Source organism: Sarcophilus harrisii, chromosome 2 (assembly GCF_902635505.1).
Source record: "Sarcophilus harrisii chromosome 2, mSarHar1.11, whole genome shotgun sequence".
In the NCBI taxonomy this organism is placed as follows: domain Eukaryota; kingdom Metazoa; phylum Chordata; class Mammalia; order Dasyuromorphia; family Dasyuridae; genus Sarcophilus; species Sarcophilus harrisii.
In genome coordinates, this window is record NC_045427.1 from 177,637,623 (window position 1) to 177,657,525 (window position 19,903).

The 19,903-nt window shown below is 32.8% G+C and overlaps 1 protein-coding gene across 1 annotated transcript in view; it reads right to left on the minus strand.

Annotated features, from left to right (window-relative positions):
* The window catches only part of DLGAP2 (DLG associated protein 2), a 733,602-nt gene that overhangs the window by 106,083 nt on the left and 607,616 nt on the right, over positions 1 to 19,903 (minus strand). The window contains exon 6 of the mRNA XM_031949182.1: positions 2,003 to 2,150. Within this exon, the coding sequence (XP_031805042.1) occupies positions 2,003 to 2,150 (148 nt within the window). The remainder of the gene's footprint in view (positions 1 to 2,002; positions 2,151 to 19,903) is intronic.

Consider the following 19,903-nt stretch of genomic DNA (forward strand, 5'->3'; position numbering starts at 1 on the left):
AAAAAAAAGTAGAAGGATCAAAACTCTTGGGAGGGAATTTGGATTAACAAAGGACTGAGCCAAAGGGGTGGTTCATATTACATTAGACATGGACACATTCTGAATGTGTATTATCAAATGACTTTTTGTTAGTCAGATATAAACATTTATTATAATAAGATAACATATTATAAAAATTATTAGAATGAACATTTATTATAAATCTATCATTAATTATAAACCTATCAGGCCCTATGTTAAACAGTGAAGCACTATCTTAAGCCTTCTAAAATCAAATTTACTGTAATACTGGAAAAGGTAAATAGGAGTGAGAAGTTTAGGAAGGAAAAGGGGGCTCCCATAATAGATAGAAAGAACATTGAGTTGTGCTCCAGAAAGCTTTAGGCATGGTCTGTATATTGAATTGATTAAAAAAACACTTAAAAATGAGGAAGCTAGAAAAGGAAAATTGGAGGAAAATGCTCAGTTGTTCTCTCTGAAACTTGAAAGTATCTTATTCATTGAATCAAAAACAAAGTTTAAGGATGCTTTTAAAAACAAGATCAGATTGTTAGATGTAGCAGTACTTTGAGAAAAGTCAATAGACAATAAGTCATCATAAGAGGAATAGAAAAAAATGACCTGGCTGTTAACTAGTTTATCAATGACTTTCTTAGTCATTTAATTATGGCATTAAGAATATCAACAACATTTTCACATAATGGTCAGCAAGAAATGCCACCAAGCTAAAACCAAGTTTTTTAAATTGGCAAATGAACAGATTTGTTACTGGGATTTTACCATTTCCTTTTCATTTTTGAACATTTAAGATGACAATAACCAAATAGATATCATACTTTCTTATCTCTGTGTCTTTGTGGCTGATGTTTCTTCTATCTGGAAAGCCCTCTTTCTATTGATTTCCAACTGTGTAATTTTTCCCATTATTAACTATCTAGATCAAATGCAATTTTGTTCATAGTCATATTCTTAATCTTCCTCAAATTATTAATATTATTTTTAGGAGAGCTTCTCATGTCTAATTGTTGAGGAAGAGTTTAAGAAAGTATTCTACATGAGCCAGGGAATAAGGGCTATTAGGTTAAGTATAGATTAATAATAGTTAAAGGTCTAGCATAGTATTTGGCACTTAATAAATGCTTTTGATTGATCACTTGATTAAGGGCAAGTAAATAGCATACCTTAACATTTATCTAAATTTTTGCTACAAATCACACATCTTATTTAAGTATAGAAATTTGTGATATTAAAATTTATACAATGGCTTTCCTAAAAAGTCTTATATTACATTTTCTTTAAAAAGCATAATTAAATGGAAAAAATAGAATAATCTCTTTTTCCCAGCTAATAGTGAGTATGGGAAGTCTAATCATTTGGACCATGATGCCATAATTAGAGCTTCACTATTTACTCAGTGGAATATTTTAATTGTCAGTATATTTTAATCAAGTATCTGGAAATAAAAAAAAAAAACACCTCAACCCACCAAATAACCCCCAAAAAACAATGAGTTCCACTTTGGTAACAAGATGATGCTATGAAGACTGAAATTATAACTTGTTGTACAACTAAAGATGTAGCAGTCTATCCTCAACTTTACTTGCTAAACCTTAAGAGATTCTGTGCTGAAAGATTCTGCTGGAGGGGATTTTTGTTCCTTGGCAAAGTAATGCCACAAAATTATCTGATCACAATGTCATCACCTCATTTTATTAATAAAACATCCCTGGAAGAAGGGGAGGGAAAGTGGTGTGTAAAGATGACTCATCAGTTATATTTCCTGTGCCAAGAAGAAATGACCAGGACATTAAAATAATACAATAAAACAACCACAAAACCCCAATTAAAGAAACCATAAAAAACCCAAAATCTATCAGCTGTTACCAGTCTTTTCTTTCTGGCACACTTAAATTTTCACTGTAGAACTTTCATTATTAATGGAGAAAATTTCTAATTAAATCTGGCTTTGTGGTTTGGTTAAGGATAAAAAGAAATCGCCAACCTGACTAACGCAGCTGGCCTGACTCAGAGTGCTGACTGCCCGCATGTAGCTCTGATTCCTGGAGCGGAATTTCGGAGAGTTGTAGTTAGCAGAAGGATCCAGGTTGTGACCACCAGGCACGTCACTTGCAGCTTGTAGGTAGCTCTGGCTATATTTAAAAGAGAGGGAGAGAAAGAGTGAGGGGGAAAAGAGAGAGAGAGAAAGAGAGAGAGAGATTGAGAGAGAGAGAGAGAGAGAGAGAGAGAAAGAAATGAAGAGAAAATAAAGTCCATAAACATCAATGGAAAAATTACAGTTTGAGAACGGTCATTCTATCCCATTTTAAGAAGTTGCTGAAATTGAGCAATTTGTAAGTATTTTTCCCTTATGTAAATATATTTGATGTAAACACTTGCAAATATGAATTTCATTTCCTGTAAATAAATGGAGGTGATTTTCCGGATCGCTTCTGAGTTTGACACTTTATAGCCAGAAAGGTGGAATTAGGGTTGCTCCAAATAAGAAATGATGACAGGCTCTGTAACTCATGCAGCATTAAGGCAAACTACCCACCTGGATTCCTGCCCAACGTCAATATAGAATCATAAAAATGTGTCTATGCTTTTGCAAGTATACAAACTCTGAATTCAGCCTTGTTTTTCTGTTTCACTTATAGAAATGTTTCACCGTGTCAAACAGTGCAGGCAAAGAATGTGCTTTGAAAAGACTGAATCCATTATCACAGTCACAATGATTTTTTTTCCAATTTCTCTTGAAAAAGAGATATAATTTTTATTTATCCTTTTACTTCTCCAACCCTCCACCTTTTGGCCATATTAGAATTTTGACGTGTGGAAATATATTAAAACCTTACTTAATTGCACTGTTCAAGGAAAGGGGTATTCTGGTTTAAATGGGTTTTTCTGATTAATCAGAAACCTTTGTTATTGTTTAATCCCTTGATGTTGAAAAGTACTTTAAAATGTATGAGGCTACTCTCTTGCCTTAGTAAGAAGAATTAACATAATTTCATTTTTCTTTGCTAACTGCAGATCTCATAGTACCTCAGAATCCTGATTTTGAACCATTAATTTTTACTGCACAAGAGTATATATACAGCATCTACTGAAATAAGTTGTATGTTTTGACCCCAGAATAACTCCTGGAAATTTAAAAGATTTTTAATTTTATTATAAAAGAAGTCCCTGGTATAACTTTGGATTTGCCATTTTTCTCTAATAGTGGAAGGCAGGAAAAAAATCTGTTTAAATTAGAAATTTGGTTTTTTGGGTTCCAGTTACATAGGCTTTATAGTTATCATTTCCAAAGTAAAACAGCTACTTCATTTAAATAATATGCTTAATAGCTAATGATATGCTCCCTTGGTTCACAAAACCAAAAGAGAATCATTTGAAGTTTAAACTTATCCTCATGTTAAATGTAAAATAAGCTGAATTTTTTTAAGTTCTCAAATTAACTTAAGTTTTGAATTGGGGTACTATAAGAAAACTTTTGCTATAACATAAAATAAATACACACACACAAATATAGACTTTAGAGTCTTGACACATATTTTTTGAGGTCTTCTGCCTTAATCCGTGCCATCACTGTCTGTGATATTACTGAACAATTGTATGAGGAATGTTAGCCAAAAGATAATTACTCCATAGTAGCTTTGAACAAAAATCAATTTCATTCCATTAACAAATATTTATTAATTGCATATTGATGTGTGCATAGATCTGATACATAGTTACCTGCATTCAAGAAGATTATGGTAGCAGCATATAAAAAATATCCAGATTATAGATGGGATAATTCAATTTGATTCAACATATATTTGTTAAAAGCCTATTATGTGCAGGACTCTGTGCTATAACATATGATTTCATATGCCATAATATAAAACAATAAATGATGATTGTCCTAGCAAAGTTTTTTAAGCCATTAATTACTGGAAGAAATGTGGGGAGGCTTCCTGGAGGAGGTAGTTGGTGAAGTGCTCTTTTAAAAATGTTGTTTTTAGTCATTTCAGCCATGTCTGACTCTTCTTTACCCATTTGGGGTTTTTTGGGCAAAGAAACTGAAGTAGTTTGCCATTTCCTTGTCCAATTCATTTTACATGTGAGGAAACTGAGGCAAACAGTCTTAAGTGACTTGCCCAGGGTCACTCAAATTCTAAGTGTGAGCCTGGATTTGAGCTCAATTCTTCCCTTCTCCAGGCCCAGTGCACCATATGGAAGTATCGTTACTGATTGTGGGGGGTCATGAAATTATGATTTATTATCAATAATTTGGTATGCCTCTTTTGTATACCTTTATATCTCTGAGGTCCTACAAAAATTTCTCAAATGAAAAAGGGTCATGAATGGAAAAAGTTTAAGAAGCCCTGCTTTGTCACCTAACTTCCTCACTTTAAAAAATAAATGGGATTTAAATGGGTAGAGGAATTATGGTATGTGATACAATTGGATTGTAGAGTGGGGGAGGCACTGGATATATACTAGGGGTACCAAGTAGTCCCATTTGACTAGTATATTTAGAGAATACTAGTTTGAGCTAAAGATGGAAAATTAGTTTGGCCCCAGGCTGTGTATGATCTGGACTGTCCATAAAGGAGTTTAAACTTAATAGTCAATAGAAAGCCTTATTGAAGTGAGATGAACATATCTATGTATGATGTAAGAACAAGATCTGCAATGCAAGGTACCTTAGTTTTTTCTTAAAAGTTATTGAATTCATCCTTGAGATTTAATTGTTTCAGGAGATAAGGTTGAGTATAAAAGAGAGCTCATGGAGTCCCTCAGGCTTAAATAGGTGCCAAGATGGCCAACAGAGAGTCAAGAAAGCTGTGTACAATTTTTACTTTTTTATGCTATGATTAAGTAAACTTCCTTTGTTAACTATTATATAATCTACATGTGTCTCATTTCATTCTAATTTTGAATCTGAAGCACCCAACTCGGCCTAAATCCCACACTAAAATACATAATAATCGCTGATATAGCTTCTACAATGTGCCAGACTCTGTGCTAAGTGCTTTATAATTATAATCCTGTTTATCTTCATAATAATGTAGGTTTTGTTATTATTCCTAATTTACAGATGAATAAACTAAGGCAAAGAGGAGTTAAGAGACTTATTCAGTGCAATGTGACATATCTAGAAAGTATATGAGGAAGGATGAATTAAAGTGATTGCACACATAAATGTCTGTGGACATGCACATATATGCATCTGGGAATATAAATTGATCCAGAAGAGTTTATTTGAAACTAATCTTATTTCAGTAGCTTCTTGGAAGTTTTTTTTTCTTTTTCTTTTAAGAATGTCTGAGATATACATACTTAAAAATTTAGCCGTAGCTTTCCATTGATTAAATGTTATAAAACTATGTTAAATGATAACCCATAAGTAGGGCTAACCTGTTTTCTAAAATGACAGTTTAAGTTTCAAAATAAAGATTATTGTTGTTCTATGAGACATTTCTATTCCCCTTACCTAGATATGGCATAGTCACATATGACAGAGATGCTTTCTAGACAATGTATACTTGCAAAGAACAGGTGAACCTAAAGAGATGAAATCTAGATGTTGGAAATAACAAAAAGCTTGGTAATAATCATGAGAGCAGCGTAATGATGAATAACAGAGAAGCCTACTCTTGACTTTCAAATAATAGGTAACATTTTTGTAAGGATGATTATGCGCCAGTTAAGGGTTGTAAAAATGTCATTTCATTTGATCTTTACAACAACCTTGAGAGGTAGGAGCTATTATTTTCTCATTTTACATATAAGGAAACTGAGGCAAATAGAAATTAAAGTGATTTGTCCAGAGTCATGCAGTTGGTAAATGGATTGAGGCTGAATTTGAAGTCGTGTCTCCCTGATTATTAACCTGATGCTTTATGCATTCATCATCTAACTGCCTTCAGTTTGATAAAGATGAAGAAAGCATCATCTAGTGCAAAGTCATACAACTAAATTCTTTTAGTAGAAGAATTAGAATTTTCTGAATCAAGATCTGTTTTTCCCCTACAATGTTGCATGTTGTAGCCCACATTATGCATGTACCTTGGCCATACATGCTTCTTTGTATATTCCTTATATACATATTTACTATTCATATAATTCCCTTCACACATCTCTGGGCCACATTTGTTCTCAATGTATATGGCTTCTGTGTATGTATCCTGGTTATATGTAAGTTTTTCATGTGTAAACTTCCCTACTATTTGTGAAATAGTAATCTGGAAGAGATATCTTGTGTGTACAAGAGAGAGTTTTTTTCACCATTCATTGCTATGTGATTTAATTAAATTTTGTTTTGTTTTGAATGATTTTATTCTATAGCTGCATAATATAAATGAAGATATTGGAGTCTCATAAGCTATGGTTTTGAGGAACTGGTGACTGTGGATTATAGTAAATATGGGAGAGCTTTTCTGGAGGGATCATACAGAGAGTTGGTTCCTGGGGCTACAAAACTAAATGAAAGGTATGAAGTATTTCTGAATGGGCAATTTAGACTAGGTTAGGAAGAAGTAGATTTTTATCCTCCAAGAAATATTGCTGTGGATCTTAGATGCCATTAAGTGAGAGTTTATCCAAGAGATTAAAGGTGACCCAAATGAAGTAACAATAGCTAAAAACTGCTTTCTGAGGGATTTCAGGCAACTATTTATCAGTTCTCCATTAACAATAGAAGTCAGTTGTCTTCTTGGGATATGTATCCTACATGTTACAGAAAGTGTCTTCAAAAATTTGAGATGATAATCAGTCCTAATTCTTATTTTCAATTATGTACAAATGATACCAACAGAAGCAGCCTGAGAAGCATTGCCAAAGAGTATTAAGACCTGCATAACAAAAAAGAAGACTGGGGGCATAGGTTATATTTTCATAACCTGCACTTGATGATTAAGAGAGAAAAGGTAGATTTAGGAAGTAATTAAGCCAAATAAGGATATTATGTTTAGACATATTATTTGGGTGATCTTAAAGATTCAGAAAATTATAGACTCTCAGTTTCCAGGAACTTTGAAGATCACCTAATTCAACCAATAACTAAAAAGCACAAATAACATTCTGTTTCAATATATCCAGTGAAGAGGGACCTACCAGCTCTTGGGGCAGTCCAATTTACTTGGGGACATTTCTCTTATGTTGATCCTGAATATGCCTTTCTGCAGCTTCTTTCCATTATTTCTATGTAGGCTGCTGGGACTAATGAAACAAGCCTAATTCTTCTTTCACATGATAAACTTTCAAATGTGATTTTTGTCATTCCCTCTTTTCCAGGGTGAATATCCCCAGTTTTTCAGATGATCTTAATATAATATGGTCTTGAGACCTCTTATGGTTGTTGAATTGTTTCAGTCATGACTAACACTTTGTGACCCCATTTTGGGGTTTTGTTGGCAAAGATATAGTTTGACATTTCCTTCTCCAGCTCATTTTACATATAAGGAAACTGAGTCAATTTATTGAATTGCTCTGTTTCTTTAGCACTTCATTTTTGGAATCCCCAGTCTTGCTGAGTCACCTTCTCTTATAGAATTACAGACAATTTTTTCTCTGGATCATTTAAAATATGATTTCCAAAAATTTGTGTGATTTCCAACTATGCCCACATTTTCCCTCTTTCTTTAATATGAATTGTATAAATAGCTCATTTTCCAGTTCTCATCATTTCTAATTCTCCTTGTTGGGTAGATTTGGTTGCAGAATAAAAATTTCTTATGCCACTTTTTTTTAACTTTTTGAAGAAAGAAGTTATCATTAAAACTAGCCAAAAATTCATTAGATACTTTGGGCACAGAAAACCCTATAAGTTATCTGGATAATTAAAATCCATAACAGCTTGCCATAAAATCCCTCTGTGCCAGGATTATGAACTATTTTTCCAAATCCTCATCTGTTTTTCTCCTTCTGTGGTCTACTCCCATTACAATATATCTTTGGTTTCTCCTTCCTATTATGCTTATTCCTATTATCCATATTCAAATGCTTTTTTCAGGTTCCTGTAGCTTTTTGTTAAATTGTTATAGTAGTAGCAATAAATAAATCTTTGCATTCAAATCATTATAGTACTTAAAGATTTTGTGTTTTATAATAGCAATTTCCTTCTTCAGCATCTCCTTCCTTCTCCAAAAAGTACTAGTATTTTGATTTTGGCTTAGGAAAATATATACCCCAAATGATAATATCATAATCAAGTTTATTTCCCTAATAGGTATTGTGTGCCTTTAGAGATAGATATAGACATAGCTAACTACATATATTTATATACCTACACATACATGTGTACATGTGTATATATGTACACAAAAGATATATATATATATATATAGAAGCACATATGAGTATATAAAAACACATAGATTTCATATATGTTTCTATTTTGACTTTTCAATTACGATTAAGTCTTATTTAGAAAAGGAAGAAAGAAATATTTTTATATTCAGATAAAGAAGGACCTAATGGAAGTTAAGAATTTGAGAAATAAACTAATTGAATCTTAATATAATTCTTATACTATGCAGTAAAAGAATTAACCCTTAATTTGAAGCTAGAAGGTCTGGCCCTAAATCCCAATTATGCCATTTATTTCTTGTGACCTTGAATAATTCATTGTACTTCTATAATCTTTAGGATGCTCCTTTGTGCAATAAGGAGATTGAATTAGATAGTTTAAAAAACTTCTAAAATTGCATTGAAAAGAGCTTTGATAAAGAGTTGGTGGGTCACAAAAATCCTTGGGATTTGTAGGTCTGGAATGAGAAGAAATTAACTCTCTCTCTCTCTCTCTCTGTCTCTTAATTTCTCTCTTCCTCCCTCCCTCCCTCTCCTTCCCTCCTTCCTCTTCCTTCTCTCTCTCTCTCTCTCTCTCTCTCTCTCTCTCTCTCTCTCTCTCTCTCTCTCTCTCTCTCCTTACTCTCTGTTGTGCAGGGAGTCTGAGGTACAGTTTGTTTGTTTTCCAGGAGAAAACTGAGAGGTGGCAGTTTTCCCAGGGTTGTGGTAGAGGTGGGCTACACTAGCATTTCATTTCTGTAGGACCAAGAATCATGATTTCTATCTGAATGGACAAATTGAGAGGCTAACAGTATTTTAGAGGAGAAAAATATATTTTCAAAGAGAGAAATATTGGACAAGCTCTAACCTGTCTTACCCTTATTTCTATTAATTTTTTCTTAAATTTATTTTATTAGAATATATTAAGTGGATTCTGTGTTGTTTTTCATGCACATCTGTGAACCCCCTCCTTATGTTTCTGAGTATCTCTTTGTTTGCTACAGGAGGCTGAAATGAGAGCCTGAATAGCTGAGAAGGTCCCAAGAGGGAGGGGGACCTTTCCCAGCATAGGACTGGGAACTTGACGTTCAGCCCATTCTTGAGAGTTTTGCTCTCTACTTAAGGACATAAGCATGAGGTATTTCATAATAACTCTTCTAAGAAAAGAATGACTATGACTTTGGGCACTACTGGTAAAAATCTACCTTATAAATAGGAATTTAGATTATATAGTGATCTGTGATCTAGCATAACATGAAAACATTTCTCTTCTAGTGAGTAATTCTAAAATATATGCCTTTAAAAAAACAATGCCCATATTATTCAAACAGTAGTGTCTACAAATGGAAATGGAAATTGAATTTGAGAAGCTCTACTGTTGGAAAAAAGTGAGCTTTAAAAAAGGGCTTTCCTGGAATTCAACTAAGATGTATTCCTTCTCTACTTGCAAATGTTTCTAGAGCTGTTCATTTAACAATGTGCTCATGACCTTGTTCTTATGTTTTTTGATGGCAAATGTACAATGCAATTTTTTTTTTTTACATTTAGCCATGCTCCTCTGTTTAGCTGCTTAGATCCATAAAATAATTCTTTAAAGATTTAGAAACATGACTTCTGTGCCCAAATTAGAAAAGAATACAAATTCAATGTAGGTTATATTTGAGAGAAATATAAAAAATATTTGTCAAAGAATATTAAACATAAAAACAATCTTTTCATATATCTATAAAGGTAATCTGATGCAGGATAAACTAAGTACATATAAATCACCCATTGTTTGTTTTCATGAACAATGTAGTGGTTAAAAAAAGATACTCAAATACAATAGAGTAAGTGTTACAAAGAAAAGATTACTTTTGGCACATCCTGCTGCTCAGGGAGTACCTTCATACCTCTGCTCATTTTCCCTTCCCTGCCCCAATTTTTCAGAGCAAGTTCTGATGATGCTTCTTCTAGGAAACTTTTTTTGGTACCTCCAGATGGAAGCAATGTCTCTCTGCTCTGATCTTTCACAGAACTTTAAAAAAATCTATTTTATTTTATTTTCAATTCTGAATTTTCTCCCTCTTTCTTCCTGTCCCCATATATTGAAAAAACAAGAAAAACAAAGCCTATTAATAACATATGTGTATATGTATATTCATACATATTTGAGGAAAACAAATTCTTATTTATAATAGATGTATACGTATATATTATGTGTATATATGTGTGCATGTCTATGTATGTATATATATGTGTGTATATATTAATTTATTATTTAGCCAAATTTTAAAAATGCTTTGGTCTTTACTGAGTTTATCACTTTTTCATCTGGAGGTAGTGTACATGTTTGCATATCTCATAGCACTATGAATTTCTCTCAAACAAATATTTACTTTGTATTGTAATAACTTATTGATATAAAAACTGGATTTATGATTTTATTGGTATGGGAAACTGCCTGATAAGGAAATCCTCTCTACCAGTGCCTCTGGTATCTTTTATTTTTTTTTTTAATTTACTATTTAACAGAGTTGCCCATTAACCTAGGCCTTCCTGATTCTGAGGTTATGTCTTCTCTGCCAAGCTATTATGGTTTCAACTTTACTGAACAAGATGGTTTCCCAGGTTATGCTCATCACTTCTTATCTCAGTACTATGCTGGTAACTCAAGCCTTGACTGACATCCTCCCTCAGCTTTTTCTTCCCTCTGATTGAAGGGCTGAAAGGTAAGAGTATCAAACTCTTCCCAATGCCTTCAATTATAGAAAGCAGAAACTGGATTTTTTGAGCTCAATCTATGTCTTCTGCCCTTCCTGGTTCAACTCCATGGAACAAGATGCTTCCCTTGGTGGAACAAGATGCTTCCCTTGGTGGAACAAGATACACTCTGGAAGAACAACATACTCCCCAGTGGAACAAGATATCCCTTGGTGTTTTATTCCTCCCCTCTCCCTCCTTTTTGCCACTGTGTGTATTGTATATATTGTATATACAGTGTGTTGTATCCCATCATTAGAGCGTAAATTTCTTGAGAGCAGGAGGGCCCATATTTCTTTTTATTAATTCTATTGCCAGTGCTTACCACAATATGTGGCACCTAGTAGGTACTTAATAAATGTTTATTGCATTAGATTAGAATATATACATATATTTACACACACACAACACATATATATATAACATACACATTTACATATATACACATACCCCTACAACTATAAAGGGCACAAGTAGACAGAAATTCTCTAGAATATTTTCCACATGAAGATTGGAAAAATACAAAATAGATAGATACAAAAACTAGACTACAGACCCAGCTCTACAATTATATAGTCTTGGAAAAATCACTTAAGTTTTCTGGGTCTGAATTGCTTTATCTGTAACTTTGGGATAAAAATATCCTATATCCCCAAAGACTAGGCCCGTTGATCTAATGCTTGAAACTATGCTTCTAGGAACTCATGGGCTTCATTTAATGGAGTCCTTTGATATTTCATCGATATTCTGTAAGCTTCATTAAAAAATCTATTTTCTTTTACTGACATTTTCTAGAACTACAAAATATGGGAAAGACAATTTTATGGCATTGAGCTGAGACAAGCCAACATGCCAACAGAGAGAAATTTAGAGTTTGTCAAAAATCAATAAAGAGAAAATTATGGAACAGGACCATCTAGAAAGGTCTTAAGCCTCAATGCTTTGCTGAAATATTTGCCTACTCAGAGGATGCACAGTTCTTTAGTTTATTTGAGAAAGCTAGAATCATAGCAGCTTTATAGATAGTATGTCTTCCTCAAATGCTCTTTAGTGCCTCCAGCCATGAAATAAGCCTTTCCTTATAACTTCAGTTACTTTTTAAAATATATGATCAGAATATGGCACTTTGAAGGATATGATCAAATTGCATTATAGGTGTCTTACTAGTGTTTAATAGTGTGTCACACCATCAGAAATCCATATGTGTACAGGAAGTATATTATATATTATATGCTATTTATATTATACTATAATATATACTACATTTATAGTATATATTATATATAATAAACTTCAGTTATATTTAATAATTAGTAATTTAGTAATATAAGTTTACTTCCATAACATCTGATGGTAGTTTTATACAACAATAGAAACAGGGAAATATGGTTTGATGCTTTGGTCCATACTACTGTTAACTATGCCAATAAACCTATGAGTTAATTGGCATGGTACCTCCTTCCATTATTATAGATCACAACTTATCCTTTCCTTTCCATCATGAACAACTCTTTCCATGCTTTCTCATAATGGAAAATTTTTGTCTATGTCTTTCTATATAAAACCACATTTATTTTTCTGGTACATATACTGTTTAATACTTTGTCATAAAAACATGTTTAAGCAAAGTTGATCTGAAAATGATTGAATATGACAATTTATGCAACATTTGACACCTGAAATAGTCTACTAAGGATTGCTACAAAGATGAGAAAGGTATATTTCAGAACCAAGATTACCATTATAATTCAAGTTTAATTGATTTTAGTATTGCTTTCATTTATGTAATTGGAATCATTATATATATATATATATATATATATATATATATATATATATATATATTTGGGTTTATTTTCTTTGCTCTATCACTTTATGCAAGATTTTTCCATCTTACTCTGAATTTCTTATAGTTGCCATTCTTTATATTACAATGTATTTCATCACATTCCTATTTTATGATTTGGTCAGTGATTTCTCAATTAATGAATTGTTGTTGTTTGTCCTTTGTTCTTGAAGATTACATGACATCTGGGAGGTGATGCTGTGACATGCTAGTGAATTGGATTTAAGTGAAGGAAGACTGTGCAATGTCACCTGCCTCACTTTCTCCTCCAAAGCCATCTAGGTTCAGTGGCCAGATATAGATGACGATGACTGGAGATGGCCCTGGATGCAGTGAGAGACCTTGGTCTTTTAAGCTAAGGTCTTCAACATGTTTCAGTTTGACTGAGGTCACTCCTAATGGCTATTTGCTCTGCTTCCAGTTACTTTTTACTACCACATAGTATTACTATGAATACTTACATAAGAATATACATATATATGCATATAATATCTATTTCTATATCTAGTTGAAATTTAGGCTTTTGTCTTCCTTAAGATATAAGCCCAGTAAGTGGCACTAGATGATGTCCTTTATGACACTTGACAGGGACAAGCCTTTGTTCATCTTAGATTGTAGAATTATTCATATCCATCTTGGGTGTGGAAATAGTACATTTATGGATGATGGCAAGATCAAGGACATGACTAAGGTGGGGTAAGGTGGGATGAGGTGGAGGAGAGTAAATCACACATGGGAGGTGATTAGATTGAAAGACTGAATGATGATTTGAGGGAAAATCAACAATGTTAAGTAAGAGAGAAGGAATCGGGGAGGAGAGAAAAATTATAAGACAAACACTGGAACCCAGTTAAGAAACCACTGGATCCTGTGATTCTCATCCATGTTATTCCATAGATCCCATGGAGAAAACCCACTCAAAATAGTGGAGGCCATTTTATATTTTGTGGGTGCCAATTAAACCCGTAAATTGTCTGTTATGCCTCGTTTGTACTACAATTTCATTTTTCACCAAACTTTTCCTCTATGATATTCCTAATGCCTCTATTTGTCATAATGATTGCATTCTGAGACCTATTGGCATTCAGCACACACTTCTCCATTGTCCTTTGGGTGACATTCGATTCTTTGTACTTTTTGGTTTTCTAAGATTTGGTATTCTACAATATCAACAGGAATATGTTTTATGGTGAAAAGATCAGCTTTTGCATCAGAGAATTGCTAAAAGCATTGCTATTTCCTAGATGCATGCTTCTGCATAGCTTTCTTTTGACAATGAGTTGGTGCATATGAGCTGCTTCCTTTCGCCTCTTTAAAGGACAATGATTTATAAACAATGAGAATTAGAAGAAATAATAGAGATCACCAAGTCTAGTGATATAACATGAAAAACATGTGAGCCTCTACTGGGAAACCTTGGATTATGTGAAATGTACACCTGGAATCACATCTTTGTGCTTCTTCCCGAGTTCTAATCTAGTCTCTAATGAGTACTACCTATTTGATCTTGGACAAGTCACTCAAGCTGCATTTACCTGAGTTTCCTCATATGAAAAAGGGGATAATAATAACACCTACCTTGCAGGGTTGTTCAAAGAATCAAATGAAATAATAATTTTAGGTGCTTAATACAGTGTTTGGCACATAATAAATGCTACATAAAAGCTATTATTATTATTTACTATTATTGCCTCCAGGAGCATTCAAAGACATTTATATGTTTGTCCCTCCCTACTTTTCCAGTCTTCTTACACTTTAGTCCTCCAAATATACTCTATGATTTAATGATAATGGCTTCTTGGCTATTTCACAAACAAAACACATGGGGTAGACAAGCTGCATTTCACTATAGACAGATAGTAATTGGGAAATACTTAACAAAATAGACAAAAATACAACAGAACACAGATAATATTATTTTGTGGTTTTCTGAGTCAACATGTAGCTTCAGGGTTCCTTACATATAGTCATTATATCTATCTGAATTTGACATCATTGATCTAGAGTAAAACCTCCACATTTTGGAAATGAAGAAACTGAGATCTATAGAAGATAAAGATGAAGGAGTGTAATTTTTTAAATTTAAAATATTTAAAAAAAGTTTTTAAAAATATTCTGTATAAGGTATTACATTTCAAAGTCTAGCAGAGCTTAATTCTGAACTATAGCAAGTAGTGAATAAAAGTTGCACCAACTATTTGCTTATTCAAATTACTTAGGATCCCTTGATGGGGTAGATGATAAAGGGGAGACTGACAAAGATTTGACTATTGGACAAGGGAACAAGTAACATCAATGACATGAATATTAACTTCAAAATTGTTTCTGTCATTTGAAAACTTGGAATAAAAAGCATCTTTGAATCCATTTACTATACTTTGTAAGATCTCAAAGTTATAACTCCTTTCAGAGTCATGTCTAAATGATCTCAATGGAAAGTTATTTCAGTATCTCATACTTAATTTTTTCTCTCTATGAAATAGCCCCCAAAATGTCAGATTTTTTGAGAGGACTGCAGTCAGGGGTGATCAATACAAATGAACACAGGGCATTAAAGTCTTAAATTGCTAAATAAAATTATTCCACTAAAAATACTAGGATTTCAAAGAAGACGACGTATCAGAAGTTTCTGAGGGAAAAAAATTCTTCTCTCTTCAGACATGCCTCAACACACAGACCTACTTAGGGCATCATTAATTCTTACTTGTTATTTGCTGTCTTCTTTACCTCTTTCAAATGCTAAATGAAAACCCCAGAGAGAACATTGCAGGCACCTTATTTGTCAAATCTGGCAGACCAAATGAGAATGATTTTAGATGTCCTTTACATGCATGGTAGCAGAGATGTTATCAAATTTTTTCAACCACAACCTTTGGTCAAATCAGTCAGCTAGAATTTTACAGTGTGCCATGATCTGAACACCTAATCCTGGATTCCTATTAAACTATGTTGGTGGGGAAATGGACCACAAAAAATTGTTTGACTAAAATTATAGATTAGAATGAATCTGCTTCTAAGCATAGGGGCAGAACCTGCCTGAGCTAATATGCCCCATTTTCTCTGCTTTTATCTAATGTCATTAGATGAGACACATTAGTCTGGAAGAAGTGAATTAAAGTCTGAAACATACTGACATTGACCCTAGGCAATTCATTTAACTTCTCAGTGCTCTAGGCAAATCTTCTGAGTTAGAGAAGATATAGAGAATGATTCTCTGAGTTGGTGGAGGGAGTTCCCTCATCTACAAAATTACTTATTCAATTGTCTCTGTTTCTATCTTTTAGTTGAGTTAATATACAGTTGTTCGACATATTTATTCTGTGGCCTGTGCAATCTGGGTACAAAGTGTCAAATTCAGAGCTTCTAGAAGGCAAGGATTGTGACTATAAATAGTTTTTGGTAACTACCAATTTATGTGTTTTATTGGAAAGAATCAGAAGATCAGAATTCCAATCCAAACTAACTAACTATATGACAGGGCAAGTTACCTCAGTTTCCTCATTTGTAAACATGGAATTTTGATATTTGGGTGACCTACTTTGAATTGAGAAAAATATTTTGTTATCCTGAAAAACATCAAAAGAATTAAATCTATAATTATTACTATGTTGATAAAAGTTTTAAAAAATATCTTATTTAATGATTCTGATTTCAACACTGATTTTATGCTAGAGCCCACTCAAAATGGCTTAGAAGCGCTGATTATTCAATTTTCTGTATGAGCATTTATAACTGAATTCAACAAATAGTACAAATAAGCTCTTGATTTACTGTTTTGTTGATTGTCTAGACTAAAGATAGTGAGAATGTTAATAGTGCAAAATAAGCTTAAAATGTCTTGTGAGAGCCAGTTGTTAAATATTTATCAGCATATTACTAATTATAACAATATTCAGTAAAACTAGGATTTTCATCCTTATTCAATTATAATGTTGAATATATCTGTCAACACTTCAATTTCCTACTAAAGAGATTATAGTATTTTACTCTTCCTCCATAGCTACATAGATTAATCTAATAATCCAATCCAACAAATGTTTATTAAGTGCTTATGATGTGCTAGGCACTATGCTAAGTTTTGGGGAATAAAATCACTAAAAAGAAAAACAATTCCTGCTTTCAATGAATTTATAATCGAAGGGGAAGACAACAGACACAAAGAAGGAGGAAGTTATGCCTGGAAGTACTCAGGACTTTCTTGAACTAAATTGGAGTTCATTGTTCATTTTCAAGTCCATTGTACTAATCAAGAACTGATCACAAACAAATAAAAAGTGTGAAGTACATACTTTGTTTATGAGACTTAAGAAGATACCAAGCTTTCAAGAAAATAAAAATCTCATAATATCAAATATATATGATAAAATACTTATGAGATATAAAAAGTACCATAAGTGGTCCTAAAAAAACTAAAGGTTACTTCTGATCAAAACTTCCCAAAAGACAGTATTTTAGGCCATTGGACCTATGTTACAAAGACCTGGGTTGAACCTCAAATCAGATACTGACTGGCTGTATCACAATGGGTAAGTTTAACTTCTCTGAGCCTCAATTTCCTCACCTGTAAAATAGGGATAATAATATCATTTATATTATAGGATTTCTAGGAGAATCAAATTAAATGCCTTATGTAAATGTTCATGTAAAGCGTTTGGGGAAATTGAAGTGCTATATAAATGAGTTGTTGATATTATTAAATTCTTATTATTTAAAGACCAGATTTGAATAATGGGTAGATTTTTATTCATTCAGAACCCAGCTTCTTAAGCTGTATGTTGTGATTCCAGGTCTCATAACTGAAAGTGGGGGTCATAAAATTATGATTTATTATTAGTAAATATTTGATTTGTACAGTTTTATATGCATATATATTTAGAGTCACTTCAAATTTTCTTGGGCAAAAAGGGATCACAAGTGAAAAAAAGTTTAAGAAACCCTGATTTAGAAGACAAAGCTTACTCTCATAATCATTCTGACTTTGTGGAATCTTTGAAGGATTTTGACCTCTTTAATCAGTCTTCTTATTATGCTTGCTAAAGCCTCTGGAACCTTCCGTTCTATGTGTTGGGAGAACTATTGTTATAATGGAAAGAAAATTTGTTTTGGAGTCAAAAAAAGAAAATCAGTCTTAGCTCTCACAAAGGGCTTAACATTTAACCAAAAAGGTTAATTTATAAATTATTTATAATTATGCCTAATTTATAAAATGGGGTAATAGTATATTACATATTTGAAAAAAAGTACATTGTAATCTTTAATGAAAATTATTATTACCTATCATCATAATCATAATCATCATCATTTGTATCATCATGATGTTTTAGCTTACATATATACATATGTGTGTGTATATATATATATATTAAACACTGCAAGGATAAATTAATACAGTTGGTTTTTCAGTCCACTTCATCAAAGTGAAATGAAGGATAGTGAGTTGAAGAGAAGGACTGAAACTTTGAGACTACCTTATTCTTAGATGATGTCTGTACAATTGAGATTACATTAAGGACAAGTTTTCTGCTTCCAGTTGAATGACCTAGTATATAGATTAAGAGTGATAAAATGGACAGAAATAAACACATTGAGTTTATCTAACATACACAGAAGTATAAGTCTGTGCTATTCAATAACTATGACTCATGTGTCTATGTGGCTACTTTCATGTATAGACTCAATTCATTTAGTATTGGATCATCAATATTTCAAATCTGAATATAGCCTAACTTTCTGGTCTTATTACACATTTCCAATCTTATTACTATACTCTATGGTCCAGTCAAACTACTTTTCTTGGTATTGCTTAATCATGACTTTTTTTTTGCACATGTTCCCCAAGTGGGAACATACCTTTATCTCCTTTGCTACTCAGAACATCTTGTTGTACAGTTAATCCATCTAATCGTATTAAATTCTGTGATACCATTTAGGATTTTTTTTTGGCAAAAATTCTGGAGTGGTTTGTCATTTCTTTCTCTAGATCATTTTACAGGCAAGGAAACTGAAGTTAAATAGGGTTAAGTGATTTGATCAGGGCCACATAACCAGTGAGTAATCTAAAGCCACATTTGAATTCAGGTCTTTTTGATTCCAAACTCAGAGCTCTATCCATTGTGCCACTTAGCTGCTAGAATCTTTAGTTTCTTTTAATTTTAAGTTCAAGGATCATTTCTTCCATGAGGGCTTTGCTAATCCCCCAGATATTAGTACCATCTTCCTCCATCCATTTCTTTTTATATCTTTTGGTTATGCTTATCTGGGTGCACATGCTATCCTGCCAGTTAAGTATCAGCTTCTTTATGGCAACAATCACTTCCTTCTTATTTTTATCTATTCCCTTATCCCTACCATAGTACCTAGTATATAGTAGATGCTTAATAACTGCTAGTTGATTGTCACATAATTCCATACTTTCTAATTAATAAAAGATTAGAGTCAAATATAACAACCACTATTTTATGCTGTTGTATGTTAACCAGTTTGAGGGAAGCAGTTTTACCCTTATAATAAATGTAGTAGAAATAGAGTAGAAAACATATTCCTTTCTGTGTACTAGTAGACAGCTTTAATAGTATAGGGCATGGGTCACTTCTTGGGATAGTTGGTACATAGCTTTGAGTTTTGGGGATAGAAATAATGTGAGCCTTGAGAGTTTACTAATGAAGAACAAGAACTGGATTTACAGAAGTCTTTCATTCTTAGGGATCAAGATTTTCGCAAAATAGAATGAACTTAAAATTATCATGAATAAATATAAATTACTCATATTTACTCAATATATCAAAGGCCTACATTTTGTGGTTTATGGGATTGACCTCTATCTAGAAAGATCACAAACCATCTATAACTTAGAGTATAAGAAAATTGTCAGAGGCTCAGAAAAGTTAAGAGGCTTGCCAGTGGTCACAAAGATAATAAACAGTGGAAGCAGTATTTGAAGCCACATCTTTGTTTGCCTTACTTTCGTTTTCTATACAATGATCTGAAGAAAGAAGTGGCAATCACTCTGGTATTTTTGCCAGGAAAATCACAAATGGG